Consider the following 20,583-nt stretch of genomic DNA (forward strand, 5'->3'; position numbering starts at 1 on the left):
AAATCTGGCAAAGCGAACGCTGTTCCCGGAGTGGAATCAGAACAAAATTCTTTATCTGGTGTTTTCTTCTCTTTCACTTGGAAATACAAGGGACACATTAGTGCTGCTTCTTCAAGTTGAAGTGAAGCTCAGGTCAGCTGCATCCTATCTGCACATCGACTGTGCTCGGTGTCCAGCACCTTGTCAGTGGAACTCCTTTAAGAGTCTGGCTGTGATTCTGCTGGCTACAAATTGAGCATTTAACACGAAGAGCTGCAGTCCAAGCTGTGGCTAATGGAGATCATATCTGCACTAAGCTTTGAATCTACCGCAAGGCGTTGATCTGAAATCTACAAGCTGTGCCCTGGGATGGCAGCAGTCAGCGCTGTAACATCTGGTGCCTCCCCCCACCTGCTCCCAACCTTGGTCTCAAAGGAGGATACAAAATGCAGGAGAGCGAGAACCCGGACTATTGCTCAACCAGCCTACTCCTTATCATCAGAAAAGTGATGGAAGCAGCTGTCGACAGCATACCAAGTAGCACTCACTTACCAATAATCTGCTCACCGATGCTCAGTTTAGGATCCACCAGGAACATTCGGCTCCAGACCTCATTACAGCTTTGATCCAAACATGTACATAAGAGCTGAATTCCAGAGGTGAGGTGAGAGTGACTGTCCTTGACAAGGCAGCATTTGACTGAGTGTGGCATCAAGCAGCGCTAGTCAATGGGGATCAGGGGGAAAACTCTCCACTGGCTGGAGTCATACCAAGCACAAAGGAAGATGGTTGTGGTGGTTGGAGGTCAATCATCTCAGCCCCAGGACATTGCTGTAGGAGTTCCACAGGGCAGTGTCCTAGGCCCAACCATCTTCAGCTGCTTCATCAATGACCTTCCTTCCATCATAAGGTCAGAAGTGGGGATGTTTGTGGATGAGTGCAGTGTTCAGTTCCATTCGCAACTCCTCAGATAAAGAAACTGTCCATGCCTGTAGGCAGCAAGACCTGGACAACGTTCAGGCTTGGCCTGCAAGTAACATTTGCGCCACACAAGTGCCATCAATAACTACCATCAACAAGAGAGAGTCTAACCACCTCCCCATGACATTCAATGGCATTACCATCACTGAATCCCCCACCATCAACATCCTGAGGGTCACCATTGATCAGAAACTGAACTGGACCAGCCACATAAATACTGTGGCTACCAGAGTAGATCAGAAGCTGGGTATTCTGTGGCGAGTGTCTCACCTCCTGACTCCCCAAAGCCTTTCCACCATCTACAAGGCACAAGTCAGGAGTGTGATGGAATACTCTCCAATTGCCTGGATGAGTGCCGCTCCAACAACACTCAAGAAGCTCAACACCATCCAGGACAAAGCAGCCCGCTTGATCGACAACCCATCCACCACCTTAAACATTTACTCCCTCCACCACCGGTGTACCGTGACTGCAGTGTGTACCATCTATAAGATGCACTGCAGCAACTCGCCAAGGCTTCTTCGGCAGCACCTCCCAAACCCGCGACCTCTTCCACCTAGAAGGACGAGGGCAGCAGCCGTTCCTTTATCATTGCTGGGTCAAAATCCTTGAACTCCTGACCCAACAGCATTGTGGAGTACCTTCACCACACGGACTGAAGGGGTTCAGCATTGTGGAGTACCTTCACCACACGGGCTGAAGGGGTTCAGCATTGTGGAGCACCTTCACCACACGGGCTGAAGGGGTTCAGCATTGTGGAGCACCTTCACCACACGGGCTGAAGGGGTTCAGCATTGTGGAGCACCTTCACCACACGGGCTGAAGGGGTTCAGCATTGTGGAGTACCTTCACCACACGGGCTGAAGGGGTTCAGCATTGTGGAGCACCTTCACCACACGGACTGAAGGGGTTCAGCATTGTGGAGTACCTTCACCACACGGGCTGAAGGGGTTCAGCATTGTGGAGCACCTTCACCACACGGGCTGAAGGGGTTCAAGAAGGCCCATAACCACCTTCTCAAGTGCAACTAGGAAGGGGCAATAAATAAAAAGAAAAAAAACTTGCATTTTCATAGCGCTTTTCACAACCTCAGGACGTCCCAAAGCGCTTTACGGCCAATGAAGTACTTTTGACGTGTAGTCACTGCTGTAATGTAGGAAACGCGGCAGCCAATTTGTGCACAGCAAGCTCCCACAAACAGCAATGTGAAAATGACCAGATCATTTGTTTTAGTAAAGTTGATTGAGGGATAAATACTGGCCAGGACACCTCTGCTCTTGACAACCTTGCCAGCGATGTCCATATCCCGAGAATTAATTTACAAGAAGTGTGACACTAAGTCATCCTCTCCCGACAGGTATAGTCCTCGACAACACTTAATTCAGTGCAGCTGGTGGAAGAGGTGCTGGTTCCATTCAGAAACAATTGCAGTCTGGATACTGCACCGCTGTCATTCTACAGTCATTCCACAAACCAGGAGCCGGTGCAATTATCACCTGTACTTAGGGTGCATACATCTCTTTATTCAGATGTGCTCTGTGTTGAGTGCAGGTGAGAGGGTGCAACCTGCTCCTAGATAAAAGTGCAGGTGAGTGTGTGCAAAGTGCTTTAAACCTTCTGCCAGAGCCCCTCTTGACTTGGCAGCTGGGGTGCACGGGACAGCAGCCCAGTGACAACTCTTCGAGCCTTCGCTGTGGTGTGGTGGAAGAGCTGGGACTCTGTTCGTCCCCGTCTTGCATGGTTGGTGGCAGCTGTGCAACCATGACTTTGCTACGTCATAGTCAACTGACCAATGGCTCACTGGGGTGTGACTGAGCCGTACAGGCCAGAACAGTGCCAATTCCAATTGCTGGTTCGGTGCGGAGTTAGCGGCCCTCTGCCACTGCAGAGTCAGGCTCTGTGGACATCAGGTGAGCTTGGTGGTGGTGCCCACTTTGGTAGACGTTCACTGGCTAGGTCCACAGGTTGCTACTTGGGTGAGGTATCAGAGAGGACCTGGGGCCCATGGACTTGTATCGCAGCCAGGAGTCCACACCTTGAGAAGTGAAGGGCAGGAATTTGCAAGATTATACCTTCAAAGAACGTAGACAACACATTTTGAATAACCTAGATATACTGACATTTATTCAATCCAGAGATATGCAGCCCTTGTTAAACTAGAAGCTGCTGGTAAAGCTGAAGTGAGTAAGAAGAAACTTCACATGCAAAGTGAAAAATTAAATGTCCCCCACCTCCCAATAAAAAACAGATAAATGAATGTGATGATAGTCTATGTTTTTTTGCTCTCCTTATTCCATTTTGTCTTTTCTAGGAATTGTGTTGATTTGTTCATCCTCTGAGTTTTCTCCCTTCCCCCCGGGGAAGTGGTTTGACTTTGGCTGGTACTCTGTGTTGGCCCAGCTGTACTCAGGACCTTGTGGGTAGCTGCAGAGAGAGAGACAAGTGATGCTGTGGGCAATTAACCACAGACCTGACTCGCAAAACTGACACTAACTGAAGGCCCAAAGAGATCAAAGGGTTAAATGGCAGGGAACAGCACATGATGAGCGAGTGATAAACTACCGACAAACACAGGGATGAACCAGAATGAACAAGGCTGAGTGCCGTTACCTTGGTCATTAGCCATTTTGTCTGATGACTCAGCTAACAGATCAGGGATACAAGAGAGAACATCAAAGGCAGTTCAATTCAACAAGAGAAAGATGAGGTTAATCAAAAATTGAACCACTCACAAACACGTCAAAGCAGCAAAAAACACACAGTCATTCAGTGAGACAGAGGGAGGTTTGGCCACATGCACAGCGATAGGCACTGGTCAGTTCATCTCCATTTCAAAATGACAAACCACACACACACACACACACACACAGTGTGATGATCCCTAAACCTCTCGTTCATCTCCTCCCCGTATACATGAAGGGTGCAGTAGTGGTGACCACTCACCCACTTCAACACAGTGAAGTTTAGTCACAGCAAGACTGATACAGAAATGTGATGGAGACAAGTATTAAACATTGCGAGGCAACTCATTATTTGCAGCCAACCCCCCACCTGCCCCCGCCGCACCACACCAACTCCAAGCTACAGAATTGCTGTGGAATACGTAATAAAAGCACAGACTGCATTGTCCCATTTTAAAGGTGGGATCTTATTTAAAAGCCTTTTTACATAAATACACACAATGGGTCTCCAGTCCCGCACCATTTTTGATACACAAAGACCTTTAATAGTCAACATGGTTTAGAAAAAAAGATACTGATAAAGATTTGTGCTTTTGACAAATTATTTCTCCCCACCTTGGTTGGATTTGTTTTCCCCCTTTACCACACGTTGTACCCTTAACACGAGCACAGTTCAGATGGCAGCACTGACCTGGACTCTCCCCTTCTTTCCGTGGCACCTCCTCCAGTGTTAAATGTGACCACAGGCAGTGGTCTGAGCACTGGGCGCTGGCTGCTGGAGGCATGGCCACACTGGTCACAAACACGCTGCACTTCCCACACTTGTGTTCCAATTCTAATAGTGGTGAGGAGGACTGGCTGTTCAGTCAGTACATGGGCAGGAATAATATCCCACTTTGTCTGGGCAGTGCAGGGTGGGGGCGTGGCTGGAATCAAGAGTTACTGAAAACCTAAAACTCCACAGAATGTTACAGAAATCGTTGCTCCTTGAAGTTACTGAATCACTTCATATCTCTAGGAGAATGCAGTCTCTCTTCCTCACTGCGGGATCATTGTGTGGAACCTCGCTCCCGATATTAAAGCTCAGAGCCATCCCTTACCTTTGGGTGTGCGGAACTGCACAAACTCAGACAAGGGCCCCATGCCTTTGGAATTCCGGGCCTGGATTTTGAAGTAGTAAGTGGTGTCGAGCGTGAGATCTTGGATCTGGTGGGTCAGTCTGTCTCCAACCACTGGCTCTATCACCCAGTCATGGATCTCTGCATTAATGTCTGTGCTGTAATATATGATGTACCCTGCATCCGGAAAGGGAGAGGGAAGAACGCACAGAAACATGAAATAAACTTTATAATCACAAACTTCATTCTCTCTGTGCACAAACTGTCTCCCTCATACACCCAGAGGATAGTCCGTAATACTGATGGGTAAACTGAACACCAAACTCCTTCACTCCACTATTACCTCGCACTCCACTTATTTAATATATTTAACCTTGTTCCCTTGGCAATCAGTCAATAAATGTACAAGCGTGAGATTGACATCCAGTCTTGGAAGAGTTCCTATTTCCTCGAGCTACTGTCCCCGTTACAAATTCCGTTCACTTCCAAGCGATTCCAGCCCACTCACAGGTCACTTTTTCAGGCTGAACCAGACTGTTTGCAGTTCTATATGACTCTGCACTGAGCGTCCAAGCCCTACATCCTCCCCACCACCTCCTTCCAAGCTCCTTAACGTCATCCGTCCTGCCTCAGCTCATCTACTGCTGAAACCCTCATCCATGCCTTTGTTACCTCTAGACTCGACTATTCCAATGTTCTCTTAGGCAGCTGCCCATTCCCCACACCCTGTAAACTTCAGGGTATCCAAAAATCTGCTGCCTGTATCCTAACTCGCACCAAGTCCCGTTCACCCATCACCCCCGTGCTCGCTGACCTACATTGGCTTCTGGTCCAATAAGACGGTAAAATTTAAAATTCTCATTCTTGGATTTAAATCCTTTCATGGCCTTGCCCCTCCTCAAACCTCCCTGAACCTCCAGTCATCGGTTCTAGCCTCCTGTACATTATCTCAAATCTGTACAGGCCAGAGGTAACAGAAGTGTGGTGTAGGGGGTGGTCGAGGCCCCAGTCTGCCTGACCTGGCCTACAAACTCCCACTGGCCACAGTTTCTAATGAAACCCCATCTCAACCTGCCTCCACTTTTCTTTTAAATGGTCCCTTCAGACAAGTAATTGTGCCATCAGACCCGCTACCTGCCGGACGCTGCCCTCCCATAGCTCCCTTCCCGTGGTGACCCTGCCCCCAGTACTCACGCAGGCTCCCCGGGTCTAGGGTGCGGGTGATCCAGCCTCCAATACCTGTTATCTTTCCGTTGGCCTCTGATGGCGGCTGCCAGTTCACAATAATGGTCCTGGGCTTTCCTTCCTTGCTCACCACTGTTAGATCCTTGGGCGGAGAGGTCGGCACTGAAAGAAAGCCAAAGAAATTGAAGTTAGTATCTGGGTGGTTATGTTACTGGACTAGTAATTCAGAGGCCTGGACTAATAATCCCATCATGGCATTGTGAGAAGCTTAAAAATCTGGAAATAAGAAGCTGGTAAAAGTGACCATGAATCTGTCGGAGTGGCAACTGCTTCACTAATGGAAACCTGTCGTCCTTACCCGGTCTGGCCCTATATGTGGCTCCAGTCTCACACCGACGTGGTTGACTCCTCACCAACTAAGGATGGGCAATCAATGCTGGCCATGCCAGCAATGCCCACATCCCCAGAATTAATTTAGAAAAAGAAATCTGGACATTTACTGGTTTAATTAGATTGAATGCGGTATTCAATGTGTGGTCACTCCTCCCTGGGCACAGTGCTAATCTTAAATCACAAGCAGTGACACTGCATCTTTGATTCGATGTGATAGAGCGAAGCGGTGTCCTCGAGGGTCTTTCTTCATCTGTGAGCCTGGAGACGGAGTCTCTGCAGGGTATTCGACTGTGCGGGTCCTCACCTCACCTCCACACTTTCCAGCAAGAGTCAGTGGATACCAATCAGGACCAGGAACCCATGCCGATTAACCAAGGCGTGTTGAGGCCAACTGTGGTGGCGGTGGCTGAGATCAGGTGACTCAGCACAAACCCAGGATTGAACCTGGACCTGCCATGATCCGTATAGCACAGCACCGCACTGTCCTTACACACCGAGCCATGGGAGGGCATTCACAAACTGCCCCACAGCCCGCTGGCTAAGGTAACAAAGAATTAGGAGTTTTATTCATTGATTCATTCATTTTTTTGTCTTTGATCCAGAGTCGTACCCGTTTCAAACGTAGTTCCGTGTGCCGTCATACTCCAGGTACTTGACCTCCGACCCTTTGTCACCTTCACAGAAAATTCGTAGAGTGTGTTTGGTTTCAATCCTGAGACAATATAACTCAGTGTTGTGGTGTCTGCAGTCTGAAAGGGAATGGAATTTACAGTGTTTCAGCATCACCCATAGATGGCACACAGAGTTAGTCACCCATCATCCACTGACCAGCACCGTACAACAGAGCAACGCCTCCCCCACACCCCAAAACACAGGGAAACACCCCCCATAACACAGGGAATTAACCCCCCATAACACAGGGAATTAACCCCCCATAACACAGGGAATTGACCCCCATAACACAGGGAATTAACCCTCACTCCCACAATCCTATCACCAGTCAGTGCTTAGTGTTGATGAAGGAGCAAGTTTGGAACTATACACAGTTCCATGTACATATAAAGAGGAGACTCAGGATGTAACTGCGCTGGCAAACACAGGGCTCACCTTGTACTTTGTGTTGGCAGGGTAGTTGGTTTTCCAGCGAACCGTGTAGAATCGCGCGTCGGTGATCTTCTGGTTCTTGGGCAGCGAGCTGTCAGCCCAGGTGACCCGGATGGTGTCGTGGGTAAGTACAGTTGCCTGGACTCCGACCGGGGGCAGCATGGGACTGGGGTCTGGTACTGGAGTGTATGGATTATTGAAAAGATCAAATAAATAAACTTCGGAAGGGTCAAAAGGGTCTGAGGGATAAATTAAACAAGAGTAATGTTTGTGAAGAAGATAAGTAATAAATCATGCAAGGAAAAGGGGAAAGCAGCCACAGAGAGTGAGCCCGTGAGACCAGAGCAGCAGGAAGGCATGAAATGGAGGAGAAAGAAACAGAGAAACCAAGGTTACTGATTAGAGCAAGTGTTCAACGTATTAACTGTTTAAAATGAGTTCATTTGTAAAACTAGCAGGACTGCCCTTCCTAAATTCACCAATCGAATGACAAGTCACACACGCAGATATAACCAGGACACACTCAGGCTCAACATTGGGACACTCGCACGCTCAACGCCGGGACACTCGCACGCTCAACGCCGGGACACTCGCACGCTCAACGCCGGGACACTCGCACGCTCAACGCCGGGACACTCGCACGCTCAACGCCGGGACACACTCAGGCTCAACGCCGGGACACTCGCACGCTCAACAAAAGGTAGTTGGTGCCTGTGGACATTCCCCAACAAGAAAGGATGGGAGAGCTTCATTTCTAGCTGAGATTCAGACTTTGACCTGCCACTCAGAGCTTGAAGCCAAAGTTACTTTGGTCCCCTTTCCCTGACACCTTGGTGACTTCTCTCCCCTTCCCTTCACTGACAGCCCCACTCCCTCACTCCCTTTTCTGTTCACATCCTTCCTCCCCAACTCCTGTAATTTCTCCAATTTTCAGTCCTAACTGGGAGGAGAATATTAGCTGAACCACTAACAGACACAAGGATTAATCTTGAGGTCAAAAGCCAACAGTCTTCATAAATCAGGTCACGTAAGTTCAGAGTATGTTTCTTGTAAAGAGGTAACTGTGGAAAATCACTGCATTCAATACCAGGGACGACGGCATTTCCTTCCTCGAACAGAATTCAACCCATCGCTTACTGAGGGTAGCACATTCCTCAATCTGCCATGAAGTCACTAAACAGGAGGGCTGATTTTCTGAGTGCCTGTGACAGCTGGGAATCTGCAATCAGCAAAGCACAAGGAGCAATTTCCCAACGCATGCCCCTGTGGGCAAGGCTCCCTGCTGGGAGCACACATTCAGAAAATCGGCCCATGACTTCCACATTTCAGGAAAGTGCTTCCCCCACACCCACCCTCCCCCGAGTAAGGAGGTGCTCATTTTGGCAGATAATTATAGGGATAGCAGCAGCAGTCACAGAGATAGCCGCTGCCAGCATATCCCACTGTTCCACCTGGAGCCAGGGAGCAAGGTGAGTATTAGATGGTTATTTGTAAAGGTGCATGCAGTCTAAGAAACGCAGCAGCATCTTTGTAAATCAGAGCGTGAAAGCAGAAACTTGTAATCTTTTCCTGTTACCGGTTAGAGGCCTGGTGGCTGTGCTCTCGTACAAAGGAATTCCTTCGCCGATCTTGTTATATGCTTTCAGTGTGATCACATAGTGCGAGTTGGGCTCTGGAACAAGAGAACAGCGCATAAGCTGACCATCTGGGGCGATCCACTCACTCCACACTGTTAAATATATACTAAGTTATATAGAGCCGAAGGTTCAATCCCGGTCTGTGCTGCCTTACCTAATCTCAGAGGTGGCAGGCGTGTTAAAATTACCATCACTTAGAGAAGGGTGTGATAACAATTTCAGTGCTCCTGCTCCCTACCCAGCGACCCTTGCTGGACAGTGGAGGTGAGGACAGGACCGGGTGGAGCTGTGGCGGTTTTCAGCAGCATTGTTTAACACAGTTTGAGGCAAATTAAACAAACGGGCGCAAGCTCTGCTAACAGAAATTGCACGGTAATGTCCCAGTGAGGATTCACTGGCCTGAGTAGCAGAGCCTGTAGATAAGCCCCAGGAGCAGCCCTCACTGCACTCTCAGCATAGTCATCTCACTTACCCAGGTTCTCGATGGTGTAATAGCGTTGCTTATAGTCGACACGGATGGTTTCTGCGTGGGGGCTGCCAATGCCGTAACCAATGGCGTAACCTCTCACAACAATGTTCTGGTTTTCAGGGGGTGTCCAGCTCACAACAATGTTGTTAATTAGAGGTCGGACGTGGAGAGAGCTGGGCTTGTCTGGAACCCGGGATTCTGTAAAATACAAAACAATCATCACAACACAGCAATCAGACGGAACAGAACTAACCATCTAGTGATGTGAGAAAGAGAGGGAAACAGAAAGCGGTAGAGATACAGAGACAGATGGGTATAGACAGAGAGAGAGAGATAAGCAAAGAGACAAGAGAAACAGAAACACACAGACACAAAGTGAGTCACAGATTGTGAGACAGAGATGTGTGAGGACGAGCAAGAAACAATGTCACTGACTAATGGAGATTGTCTACGTGTGAATCTACGTCTATGTGCACAACACTCCAAGTCTGACCAGAGACTAAAGGAGACATGACTTGAGTCCACTGGGCATTCTAATATGCCCTAACCACCCTCATTGAATTATCTTCTCAAAGGATGGAGAGATTGATGGGACAGTGTAGAGGGAGCTTTACTCTGTATCTAACCCATGCTGTACCTGCCCTGGGAGTGTTTGATGGGACAGTGTAGAGGGAGCTTTACTCTGTATCTAACCCGTGCTGTACCTGCCCTGGGAGTGGTTGATGGGACAGTGTAGAGGGAGCTTTACTCTGTATCTAACCCGTGCTGTACCTGCCCTGGGAGTGTTTGATGGGACAGTGTAGAGGGAGCTTTACTCTGTATCTAACCCGTGCTGTACCTGCCTGAAATGACAAAGTGATCCACCTCCAGCACTAACATATCTCACAGAAGTTAAACTTTATGGATCATACAATAAATATGGGGGGGTTGTAACAGATTTAAGTATTTTAAAACTAAATTAGACACAGACATGAAGACTTACATCTGAAAAGATACACTACCTACTGTCTATTCCATTTTAATTACAATCCTTACCATCGAGGTCACTTTCAAAGGTTTCAGCAGACACCCAGTCAGAGGACGGTCCTGTGCCATTGACTGTAATGGCAGAGACTCTGAAGCTGTACTCAGTGTTTCGTTCCAGTCCTGCAACACAAGGCAGAGGCAAAACTGGCTATATTAGAGCTCCCCACAGGCTGCGTCACAGTGACCCACAAACAGCTCCCCCCACCGCCCCAGACACAGACAGCCTTCCTCTCCTGCACCGTCCCAGACAGACAGCCTCCTCCCACCGTCCCAGACACAAACAGCTCCCCCCACCGCCCCAGACACAGACAGCCTCCTCCCACCGCCCCAGACACAGACAGCCTTCCCCCCCTGCACCGTCCCAGACAGACAGCCTCCTCCCACCGTCCCCGACAGACAGCCCCCCCGCACCGTCCCAGACACAGACAGCAGAGGGCAGCAGGAGCTTGGCAATTGGAGAAATCAGCCCAAGCCTCGAACGCTGTGGTTTGACACTTTAACAGCTCCGTTTTCCTGCATGCGCCTAGAGTTGGGGAATCATTAGACCCACCGCTATCAGTCTCTGTGCTGTGTGGATCCACAAACTTTTAATGCTGACCACAGATTGACCAGCAAGACAATTTCACTGAGACTGAACAAAGTAGAACAGAGTTAAGGAAGTTGAATCTAAAACCAAACCAAATCAAACCATGATACCAAACATGGCTCACAACACAATGTCTGCAGAAAAACAAAAACACCCCAAACCCCAAACAGATGTGGGCTTTAAATGGAGACGTGCCTTTCCAGCGGGCACACTTGTCCAAGTCCTGCAGCACCACAGTGCTGCCACGGGAGGCCCTCAATGAACTATGGAAAACTGCTCCCTCGTTTGGTGCTGTTCAATTTACTCCCAGCCCAGCACCATCACACGTGAGTCTCGACAGCCAGCATGAACCGCCAGAGCCTGATCCTGCCCTGTCCACACTCTCCAGCTGGACAGCCATCAGAACTGGGAACTTTGGTTAATATTTCCCAACCTAGGACAAGGTACTGAGGCCAATTGTAGCACCCTATCACTTCCCCCAAGGTTAAACTGACTGGGTAGGGGGTCCACATGAGTCACTAGCGCACCATTCTCAGGATTAACCCACTGACTGATTGGTAATTGTAGGCTATGGACAATTCAACTCAACGCACCTGACAGTCTTTGTTCTCTCACCTGGGCAAAGTGACCTCAGGAAGCAGGCTATGTTTGAGGCACTAGACTGACTCACCATCTATTATCTGAGAAAGTTGATTCCCTCCGGTAGTGTCTGTCTCCCCACGGCGCCCTCCTTTTTTGTATCGAATATTGTAACCGGTAATCACACCATTGTGGGTCCCTGGAGGAGGTGGCTGCCAGTGCACCACGACGCTCTGAGAAAAGGAAACAGCTCAGTTCACCACAAAAGAAATACAGCACTGTCACATCTACCAAATTAACAATCCCACCAGCACATCTACCAAACGCAGCAATCCCACCAGCACATCTACCAAATTAACAATCCCACCAGCACATCTACCAAATTAACAATCCCACCAGCACATCTACCAAACGCAGCAATCCCACCAGCACATCTACCAAACGCAGCAATCCCACCAGCACATCTACCAAAATTAACAATCCCACCAGCACATCTACCAAACACAGCAATCCCACCGCCACATCTACCAAACGCAGCAATCCCAACAGCACATCTACCAAACGCAGCAATCCCACCAGCACATCTACCAAATTAACAATCCCACCGCCACATCTACCAAACGCAGCAATCCCACCAGCACATCTACCAAACGCAGCAATCCCACCAGCACATCTACCAAATTAACAACCCCACCAGCACATCTACCAAACGCAGCAATCCCACCAGCACATCTACCAAACGCAGCAATCCCACCAGCACATCTACCAAATTAACAATCCCACCAGCACATCTACCAAACGCAGCAATCCCACCAGCACATCCACCAAAATTAACAATCCCACCAGCACATCTACCAAACGCAGCAATCCCACCAGCACATCCACCAAAATTAACAATCCCACCAGCAGCTACCAAACGCAGCAATCCCACCAGCATATCTACCAAATTAACAATCCCACCAGCACATCTACCAAATGCAGCAATCCCACCAGCACATCTACCAAACGCAGCAATCCCATCAGCACATCTACCAAACGCAGCAATCCCACCAGCACATCTACCAAACGCAGCAATCCCACCAGCACATCTACCAAACGCAGCAATCCCACCAGCACATCTACCAAAATTAACAATCCCACCACATCTACCAAACACAGCAATCCCACCAGCACATCCACCAAACGCAGCAATCCCACCAGCACATCTACCAAAATTAACAATCCCACCGCCACATCTACCAAATGCAGCAATCCCACCAGCACATCTACCAAACGCAGCAATCCCACCAGCACATCTACCAAACGCAGCAATCCCACCAGCACATCTACCAAACGCAGCAATCCCACCAGCACATCTACCAAACGCAGCAATCCCACCACATCTACCAAAAGCAGCAATCCCACCGCCACATCTACCAAACGCAGCAATCCCACCACCACATCTACCAAACGCAGCAATCCCACCGCCACATCTACCAAACGCAGCAATCCCACCGCCACATCTACCAAACGCAGCAATCCCACCGCCACATCTACCAAATGCAGCAATCCCACCAGCACATCTACCAAACGCAGCAATCCCACCAGCACATCTACCAAACGCAGCAATCCCACCAGCACATCTACCAAACGCAGCAATCCCACCACCACATCTACCAAACGCAGCAATCCCACCAGCACATCTACCAAACGCAGCAATCCCACCACCACATCTACCAAACACAGCAATCCCACCGCCACATCTACCAAACGCAGCAATCCCACCAGCACATCTACCAAACGCAGCAATCCCACCAGCACATCTACCAAACGCAGCAATCCCACCACCACATCTACCAAATGCAGCAATCCCACCAGCACATCAACCAAACACAGCAATCCCACCACCACATCTACCAAATGCAGCAATCCCACCAGCACATCTACCAAACGCAGCAATCCCACCACCACATCTACCAAATTAACAATCCCACCAGCACATCTACCAAACGCAGCAATCCCACCAGCACATCTACCAAACGCAGCAATCCCACCGCCACATCTACCAAACGCAGCAATCCCACCAGCACATCTACCAAAATTAACAATCCCACCAGCACATCTACCAAATTAACAATCCCACCAGCACATCTACCAAATTAACAATCCCACCAGCACATCTACCAAACACAGCAATCCCACCGCCACATCTACCAAACGCAGCAATCCCACCAGCACATCTACCAAAATTAACAATCCCACCAGCACATCTACCAAATTAACAATCCCACCAGCACATCTACCAAATTAACAATCCCACCAGCACATCTACCAAATGCAGCAATCCCACCGCCACATCTACCAAATTAACAATCCCACCAGCACATCTACCAAATGCAGCAATCCCACCGCCACATCTACCAAATTAACAATCCCACCGCCACATCTACCAAACGCAGCAATCCCACCAGCACATCTACCAAACGCAGCAATCCCACCAGCACATCTACCAAATTAACAATCCCACCAGCACATCTACCAAACGCAGCAATCCCACCAGCACATCTACCAAATTAACAATCCCACCAGCACATCTACCAAACGCAGCAATCCCACCAGCACATCTACCAAATTAACAATCCCACCAGCACATCTACCAAACACAGCAATCCCACCAGCACATCTACCAAACGCAGCAATCCCACCAGCACATCTACCAAACACAGCAATCCCACCGCCACATCTATCAAACTCAACAGTCCGACCACCTCAGCTATCAAACGCAACAATATCGGGACTTAGAGAGTTACATTATGGGGACAGGTTGCACAGACTGGGCTTGTATTCCCTCGAGTTTAGAAGAGTAAGGGGTGATCTAATCGAGGTGTTTAAGATGATTAAAGGATTTGATAGGGGAGAGAGAGAGAAACTATTTCCTCTGGTGGGGGGAGTCCAGAACAAGGGGGCAGAACCTTAAACTTAGAGCCAGGCCGTTCAGGGGTGATGTCAGGAAGCACTTCTTCACACAAAGGGTGGTGGAAATCTGGAAAACTCTCCCCCCAAAAAGCTGTTGAGTCTGGAGGTCAACTGAATATTTCAAAACTGAGACTGATAGATTTTTATTGGGTAAGGGTATTAAGGGTTACGGAACCAAGGAGGTTAGATAGAGTTAAGATACAGATCAGCCATGATCTAACTGGATGGCGGAACAGGTTAGAGGGGCTGAATGGCCTCCTCCTGTTCCTATCATCCTTTTTCCTCTATTCAGCTACCAAACAGATCAATTCAACTAACCCAGCAGCCAAGCTCAGTAATTCCGAAATCCATTCAGAAAGCGAAGGAAACTCCATGTCCCCAAACACCATGAGAAACATTATGAGTTACAGAGCATGTTCATTGAACATAACTCCCTCCCTCAGAGCCGAATTTATTATTTTAATATGTAGATAAACATTGACATGAATCTTGCCATTCATGTAGAAAGGACTTATGCAATAATACTGGGCGGCCTGCTGGTGGCGCTGTCCAGGGAGAGTATAAATACTCGGGCACGGGCCCAGCTTGCTCAGGACATTTTGTAAACAGGAACTAGTGAAGGACAACTAGATCTCCATGTTGTGAAACAGTCGATTAAAGCCTTGTTTAATACTCTGACCAAGTGCCTAGTAGTTTTCTTACGTCAAACATCATAGTAGAAACTAAAAGCTCACTGCAGTTAGGAGATTTAATGACATCATAACAGGAGCACGTGTACTTAGAACAGAAGCAGGAACCGAGATAGCTGCGTACGTCAATGCACTCAGCCACATGATCAGAAAGTTCCAGCTTCTGTCCCTGGTCTGTGCCGAGTGACCTGATCTCAGTCAGGGCGACAGTGAGATGCTGCAATTGTCCATAAGTCAGGAAGGAGGGAAATCAAGGTTTCCTGCTTTTGATCACTACCCTGGCTGGAAAGGGCATGGCTGTGGATGTTGGACGGAGAGAGGGTTGAGGCTGCCTGTGATGCTCTGAACTCACGCTCCAGGGTCAGACATGAAGAATTGGCCACGGGTGAGTTACCAGACGGCTGTTAGCACCTGTGGAACTGCATGCCGCAGGGAGGAGAAAAGATCGACTAACACAATTCAGGCCCGGGATTGATCCTGGGGTCTTTCTGCTCAATGCCACTTGGGAGTTGCATTTAGTGAAGGCTCGATATTTTAAAAGTCAACACAGAGGTTTCTGGAACCCATGAATGGAAGTCAGGATTAGACACTGAGCCCTACACAAACCATCCTTTCTCTGCCTACTCACTAATTCAGCTCACTGGAGGCTAAAAGGGTTAAGTTATGAGGACAGGTTGCACAGACTAGGCTTGTATTCCCTCAAGTATTGTTGACCACAGAAGGCATACAGCACCACCACATCTACCAAACACAACATTCCCACCACATCTACCACACTCAACAATCCCACCACCACATCTTCCAAACACAACAATCCCACCACCACATCTACCACACTCAACATTCCCACCACATCTACCAAACACAACATTCCCACCACATCTACCACACTCAACATTCCCACCACCACATCTACCAAACACAACAATCCCACCACCACATCTACCACACTCAACATTCCCACCACATCTACCAAACACAACATTCCCACCACATCTTCCAAACACAACATTCCCACCACCACATCTTCCAAACACAACATTCCCACCACCACATCCACCAAACACAACATTCCCACCACCACATCTACCACACACAACATTCCCACCACCACATCTACCAAACACAACATTCCCACCACCACATCTTCCAAACACAACATTCCCACCACATCTACCACACAACATTCCCACATCTTCCAAACACAACATTCCCACCACCACATCTACCACACACAACATTCCCACCACATCTACCACACTCAACATTCCCACATCTACCACACTCAACATTCCCACCACCACATCTACCACACACAACATTCCCACCACATCTACCAAACTCAACATTCCCACCACCACATCTACCACACTCAACATTCCCACCACATCTACCACACTCAACATTCCCACCACATCTACCACACTCAACATTCCCACCACCACATCTACCACACTCAACATTCCCACCACCACATCTACCACACACAACATTCCCACCACATCTACCACACTCAACATTCCCACCACCACATCTACCACACTCAACATTCCCACCACCACATCTACCACACACAACATTCCCACCACATCTACCACACTCAACATTCCCACCACATCTACCACACACAACATTCCCACCACATCTACCACACTCAACATTCCCACCACATCTACCACACTCAACATTCCCACCACATCTACCAAACACAACATTCCCACCACCACATCTACCACTCAACATTCCCACCACCACATCTACCACACTCAACATTCCCACCACATCTACCACACTCAACATTCCCACCACCACATCTACCACACTCAACATTCCCACCACATCTACCAAACTCAACATTCCCACCACCACATCTACCACACTCAACATTCCCACCACCACATCTACCAAACTCAACATTCCCACCACCACATCTACCACACTCAACATTCCCACCACATCTACCACACACAACATTCCCACCACCACATCTACCAAACACAACATTCCCACCACCACATCTACCACACACAACATTCCCACCACCACATCTACCACACTCAACATTCCCACCACCACATCTACCACACTCAACATTCCCACCACCACATCTTCCAAACACAACATTCCCACCACCACATCTACCACACACAACATTCCCACCACCACATCTACCACACTCAACATTCCCACCACCACATCTACCACACACAACATTCCCACCACCACATCTACCACACACAACATTCCCACCACCACATCTACCACACACAACATTCCCACCACATCTACCACACTCAACATTCCCACCACCACATCTACCACACTCAACATTCCCACCATCACATCTACCAAACTCAACATTCCCAGGACTTAGAGGGTTGAATTATGAGGGCAGATTGCACAGACTAGGCTGGTATTCCCTTGAATATAGTCAGGTAGATAGAGTTAAGATACACATCAGCCATGATCTAACGGAATGGCGGAACAGGCTCGAGGGGCTGAATGGCCTCCTCCTGCTCCTAGGAATAAAAACACTCACCTTGGAATTGCGAACTTCCAGCGTGACATTCTGCGGGGGTGCACTGGGGACTGAAACACACAACAGGCCAGTTAGTCACAGAGCAAGAGCAGATGTAACACACAACTCAATCACCCATTCAACAGCAAGGTGACTTAAACCGGCCACCAGTTTATACTCACCGCCAGAATAGGTTGTGGCTACGACCTCCTCCGTGGAGACACCAGGCCCGTGCTTGTTGTACGCCACCACCCGGAAGCTGTACTCGGTGAACTTCTTCAGCCCATTCATGGTGTAGGAAAGACTCCCGACATCCACATCCTGCAGGGAAAATCAGGAGAGGAATCGTAAACTAGTCCAGCTTTCCATTAAGCACGTGCGATAAACTCTCCCCAGCGGCCTAGTGGGTTAAAGCACGGCCCAGGGCAGTCCTGGTCCGAGGGATGTTTTATTACATTAAAGGTGCTCTGTAGGTGCAGGTTGTTGCCATTCTATAGACCCAGGTCCCATCCCTGGCCTGTGCTGAGCTGGCTGCTCCCGGCTAGAGTGGCATACAACTGGCCTCAGCCCATCCTGACTGGGAAGGGGAAGAAATCGCAGAGGTCCTGCTCCCAATTGCTATCGGTGACTCCTCTCTGTACACCAGCAAGGCTCAGCACCTTTAAATGACAAAGGGAGTAAATAGAGGAGAAAAGATCATCTAACACAATGTAGGCCTGGGACTGATGCTGGGGGCTGCCTATTCAGTGCTACTCGAGTGGCTCAAGGGAGAACAGCTATAAAAAACCACGCCCACTTTGTAATCAAATCCGCTTTCTGCCTTGAGCTGCTCCTGTCACACGACTCTCCCATCCCTCAGTGACCTGCGGGCCACAGGAACAGAACAGAAATGCATTCGACCCAACGGAGCTCAACCCTCCAGTACCTGAACTCCCCCACCACACATCCACTGTGTGTGGTCATTGTTCCCAACCGTTAGCACTCTGAGTAACGGCATTCTTCATATTAGCACCAGCACTTGTGCCATTCTGTACTTTTGCACGAGTATGTGTGAAAAGTCACTGCATGCCCGTTAATCACTAGTCAGTAAAGGGTGAGCGCCGGTGTGGAGACAGCAGTGTTACAGGGTAGGGTGGCTGTTGCTGGTGAGTGGCGTGTTTCTCTAGCTGGACAGATGGTTATAACAGTCACGAGTTCTTCAAACAGTAACAGAACCAGAGACAGACATCATCCCATGCAAAGGTGCATCCTAAACACGGCTTGTAGTATAGAAGCTGAAAATGCTCGGATTCAATTATTCTAACACCAGCAGCGGTGTATTAACCGTAACTCCCTCGAAGAATCCAGCCGTACAGCCACGCACACAACCAGGCTTTCACCCAGCAGCTCCCGGGTCACTGGCCCCTCACTGTCCGCTTCCTCCTAGGCTCCAAACCTCTCGTCCTACACACTCGTCCTCCCTGCATCCTCTCGGTGAGGGAAGCAAGACTCACTGCTCCGTCTCCGACTTAAACTCATTCTTTCCCACGATCTACAGAAACCCTCCCCTCTCTTCAACAATCTACAGGCCTTTAAACCCAATCTTCGCACCATCTATCCGCTACTGTCTAAATCCCCTGGGGGAGAAATTAACTATAGCCCCGTTTGGGGCACCAGCCTCGCCAGGGCACTAAAAGTAGCGCCCCGGAAACATTCGCGGCCGCCCGCCGGAAATCGAGTGGTAGCGCCCCAAAGGGAAGTGCGGCGCTACTGGAGGTGCCCCGCATCCCTCTTGGGGCGCTGCGACTGAATATCGTGGCGTAACGTGCCGCAGCGCCACACACTGTGGCACGTCGTGCTGCGGTACTGCAGGCCTTCCTCCCCTTCTTAAAGGGGAGGAGCCTTCTAGACGCTTCCCTCACCTGTTCACTCCCTGCCCCTTTCTCCATGTAGTAGAGTTTGTAGTTTGCGATCGGCCCATTGTCCGAGTGAGGCTCCTGCCACGTGACTGTGATTGAGGTCGGCGAGTTTGCTTGTGCAACCAGATTTTGGGCTGGTCCTGGGACTTGAACTGAAAAACAAAGAGAACACCTGTTTGCAAATTTGAACGACAGTGAACCCACGTGGGGTGAAGTCAGATTGCACGAGAAACCAAACTGCCCTTCAGTGCGGTTTCCATTCTTTTCAAAGAGAACCAAGGAGATTGTGAATTATTTCAGAATTTTACATTTTTGCAATGTGCAGGTGCACTAATCATGAACTGAATGCTCACTTAAGATCTAGCAGCACCTCACAGTACAGCCACTACTGCCTTAGTGCGAGTGAGTGAACGAGTAAAAGAGTGAAAGAAAGTGAGTGAGTGAGCAAGTTGTTGTGTCCGAGAGTAATAAGACACAAGACTGCAGGGGGAATGGTACAACAGGTGTTTACTCAACGTGGCTCACTCTGGAACTGAACTGTACAGATTACTACTCAGTGCTATATACAGGTGTGGTCACTGCCGGTACTACAGTATACATGAGCTGTAAAAAGTAGTTCCCCCCTTAAAGGTATATACATTACAATTCCTCCCCTTTTAGATTAACAGTACCATAACACTCATTTAACAATTAAATATCAAACTAATTACAATTAACACTTTTAACATACGTTAGCTGAAAATAGTCCATTTATATATTCAGTCTTTGGGAAGGCTTCCTGATCC

General features: G+C 48.9%; 1 protein-coding gene across 8 annotated transcripts in view; it reads right to left on the bottom strand.

Annotated features, from left to right (window-relative positions):
• LOC147097457 (neogenin-like) overlaps positions 1–20,583 on the bottom strand; it is a 217,927-nt gene that overhangs the window by 17,007 nt on the left and 180,337 nt on the right. For 5 of the 8 annotated variants that reach the window (XM_085972461.1, XM_085972460.1, XM_085972459.1 and 2 more), the window contains exons 10-21: positions 19,802–19,950; positions 18,083–18,221; positions 17,922–17,971; positions 11,830–11,971; positions 10,583–10,693; positions 9,551–9,745; positions 9,018–9,113; positions 7,445–7,680; positions 6,948–7,086; positions 5,999–6,106; positions 4,742–4,936; positions 3,571–3,603 (exon numbers count right to left, since the gene is read on the bottom strand). In XM_085972461.1, coding sequence (XP_085828587.1) covers positions 3,571–3,603; positions 4,742–4,936; positions 5,999–6,106; positions 6,948–7,086; positions 7,445–7,680; positions 9,018–9,113; positions 9,551–9,745; positions 10,583–10,693; positions 11,830–11,971; positions 17,922–17,971; positions 18,083–18,221; positions 19,802–19,950 — 1,593 coding nt within the window. The remainder of the gene's footprint in view (positions 1–3,570; positions 3,604–4,741; positions 4,937–5,998; positions 6,107–6,947; positions 7,087–7,444; positions 7,681–9,017; positions 9,114–9,550; positions 9,746–10,582; positions 10,694–11,829; positions 11,972–17,921; positions 17,972–18,082; positions 18,222–19,801; positions 19,951–20,583) is intronic. The other 3 variants (XM_085972456.1, XM_085972455.1, XM_085972458.1) reach the window with 3 other exon arrangements.

Source organism: Somniosus microcephalus, chromosome 32 (assembly GCF_052327205.1).
Source record: "Somniosus microcephalus isolate GS21.2 chromosome 32, FLI_Smic_1.0, whole genome shotgun sequence".
Taxonomy (NCBI): Eukaryota; Metazoa; Chordata; class Chondrichthyes; order Squaliformes; family Somniosidae; genus Somniosus; species Somniosus microcephalus.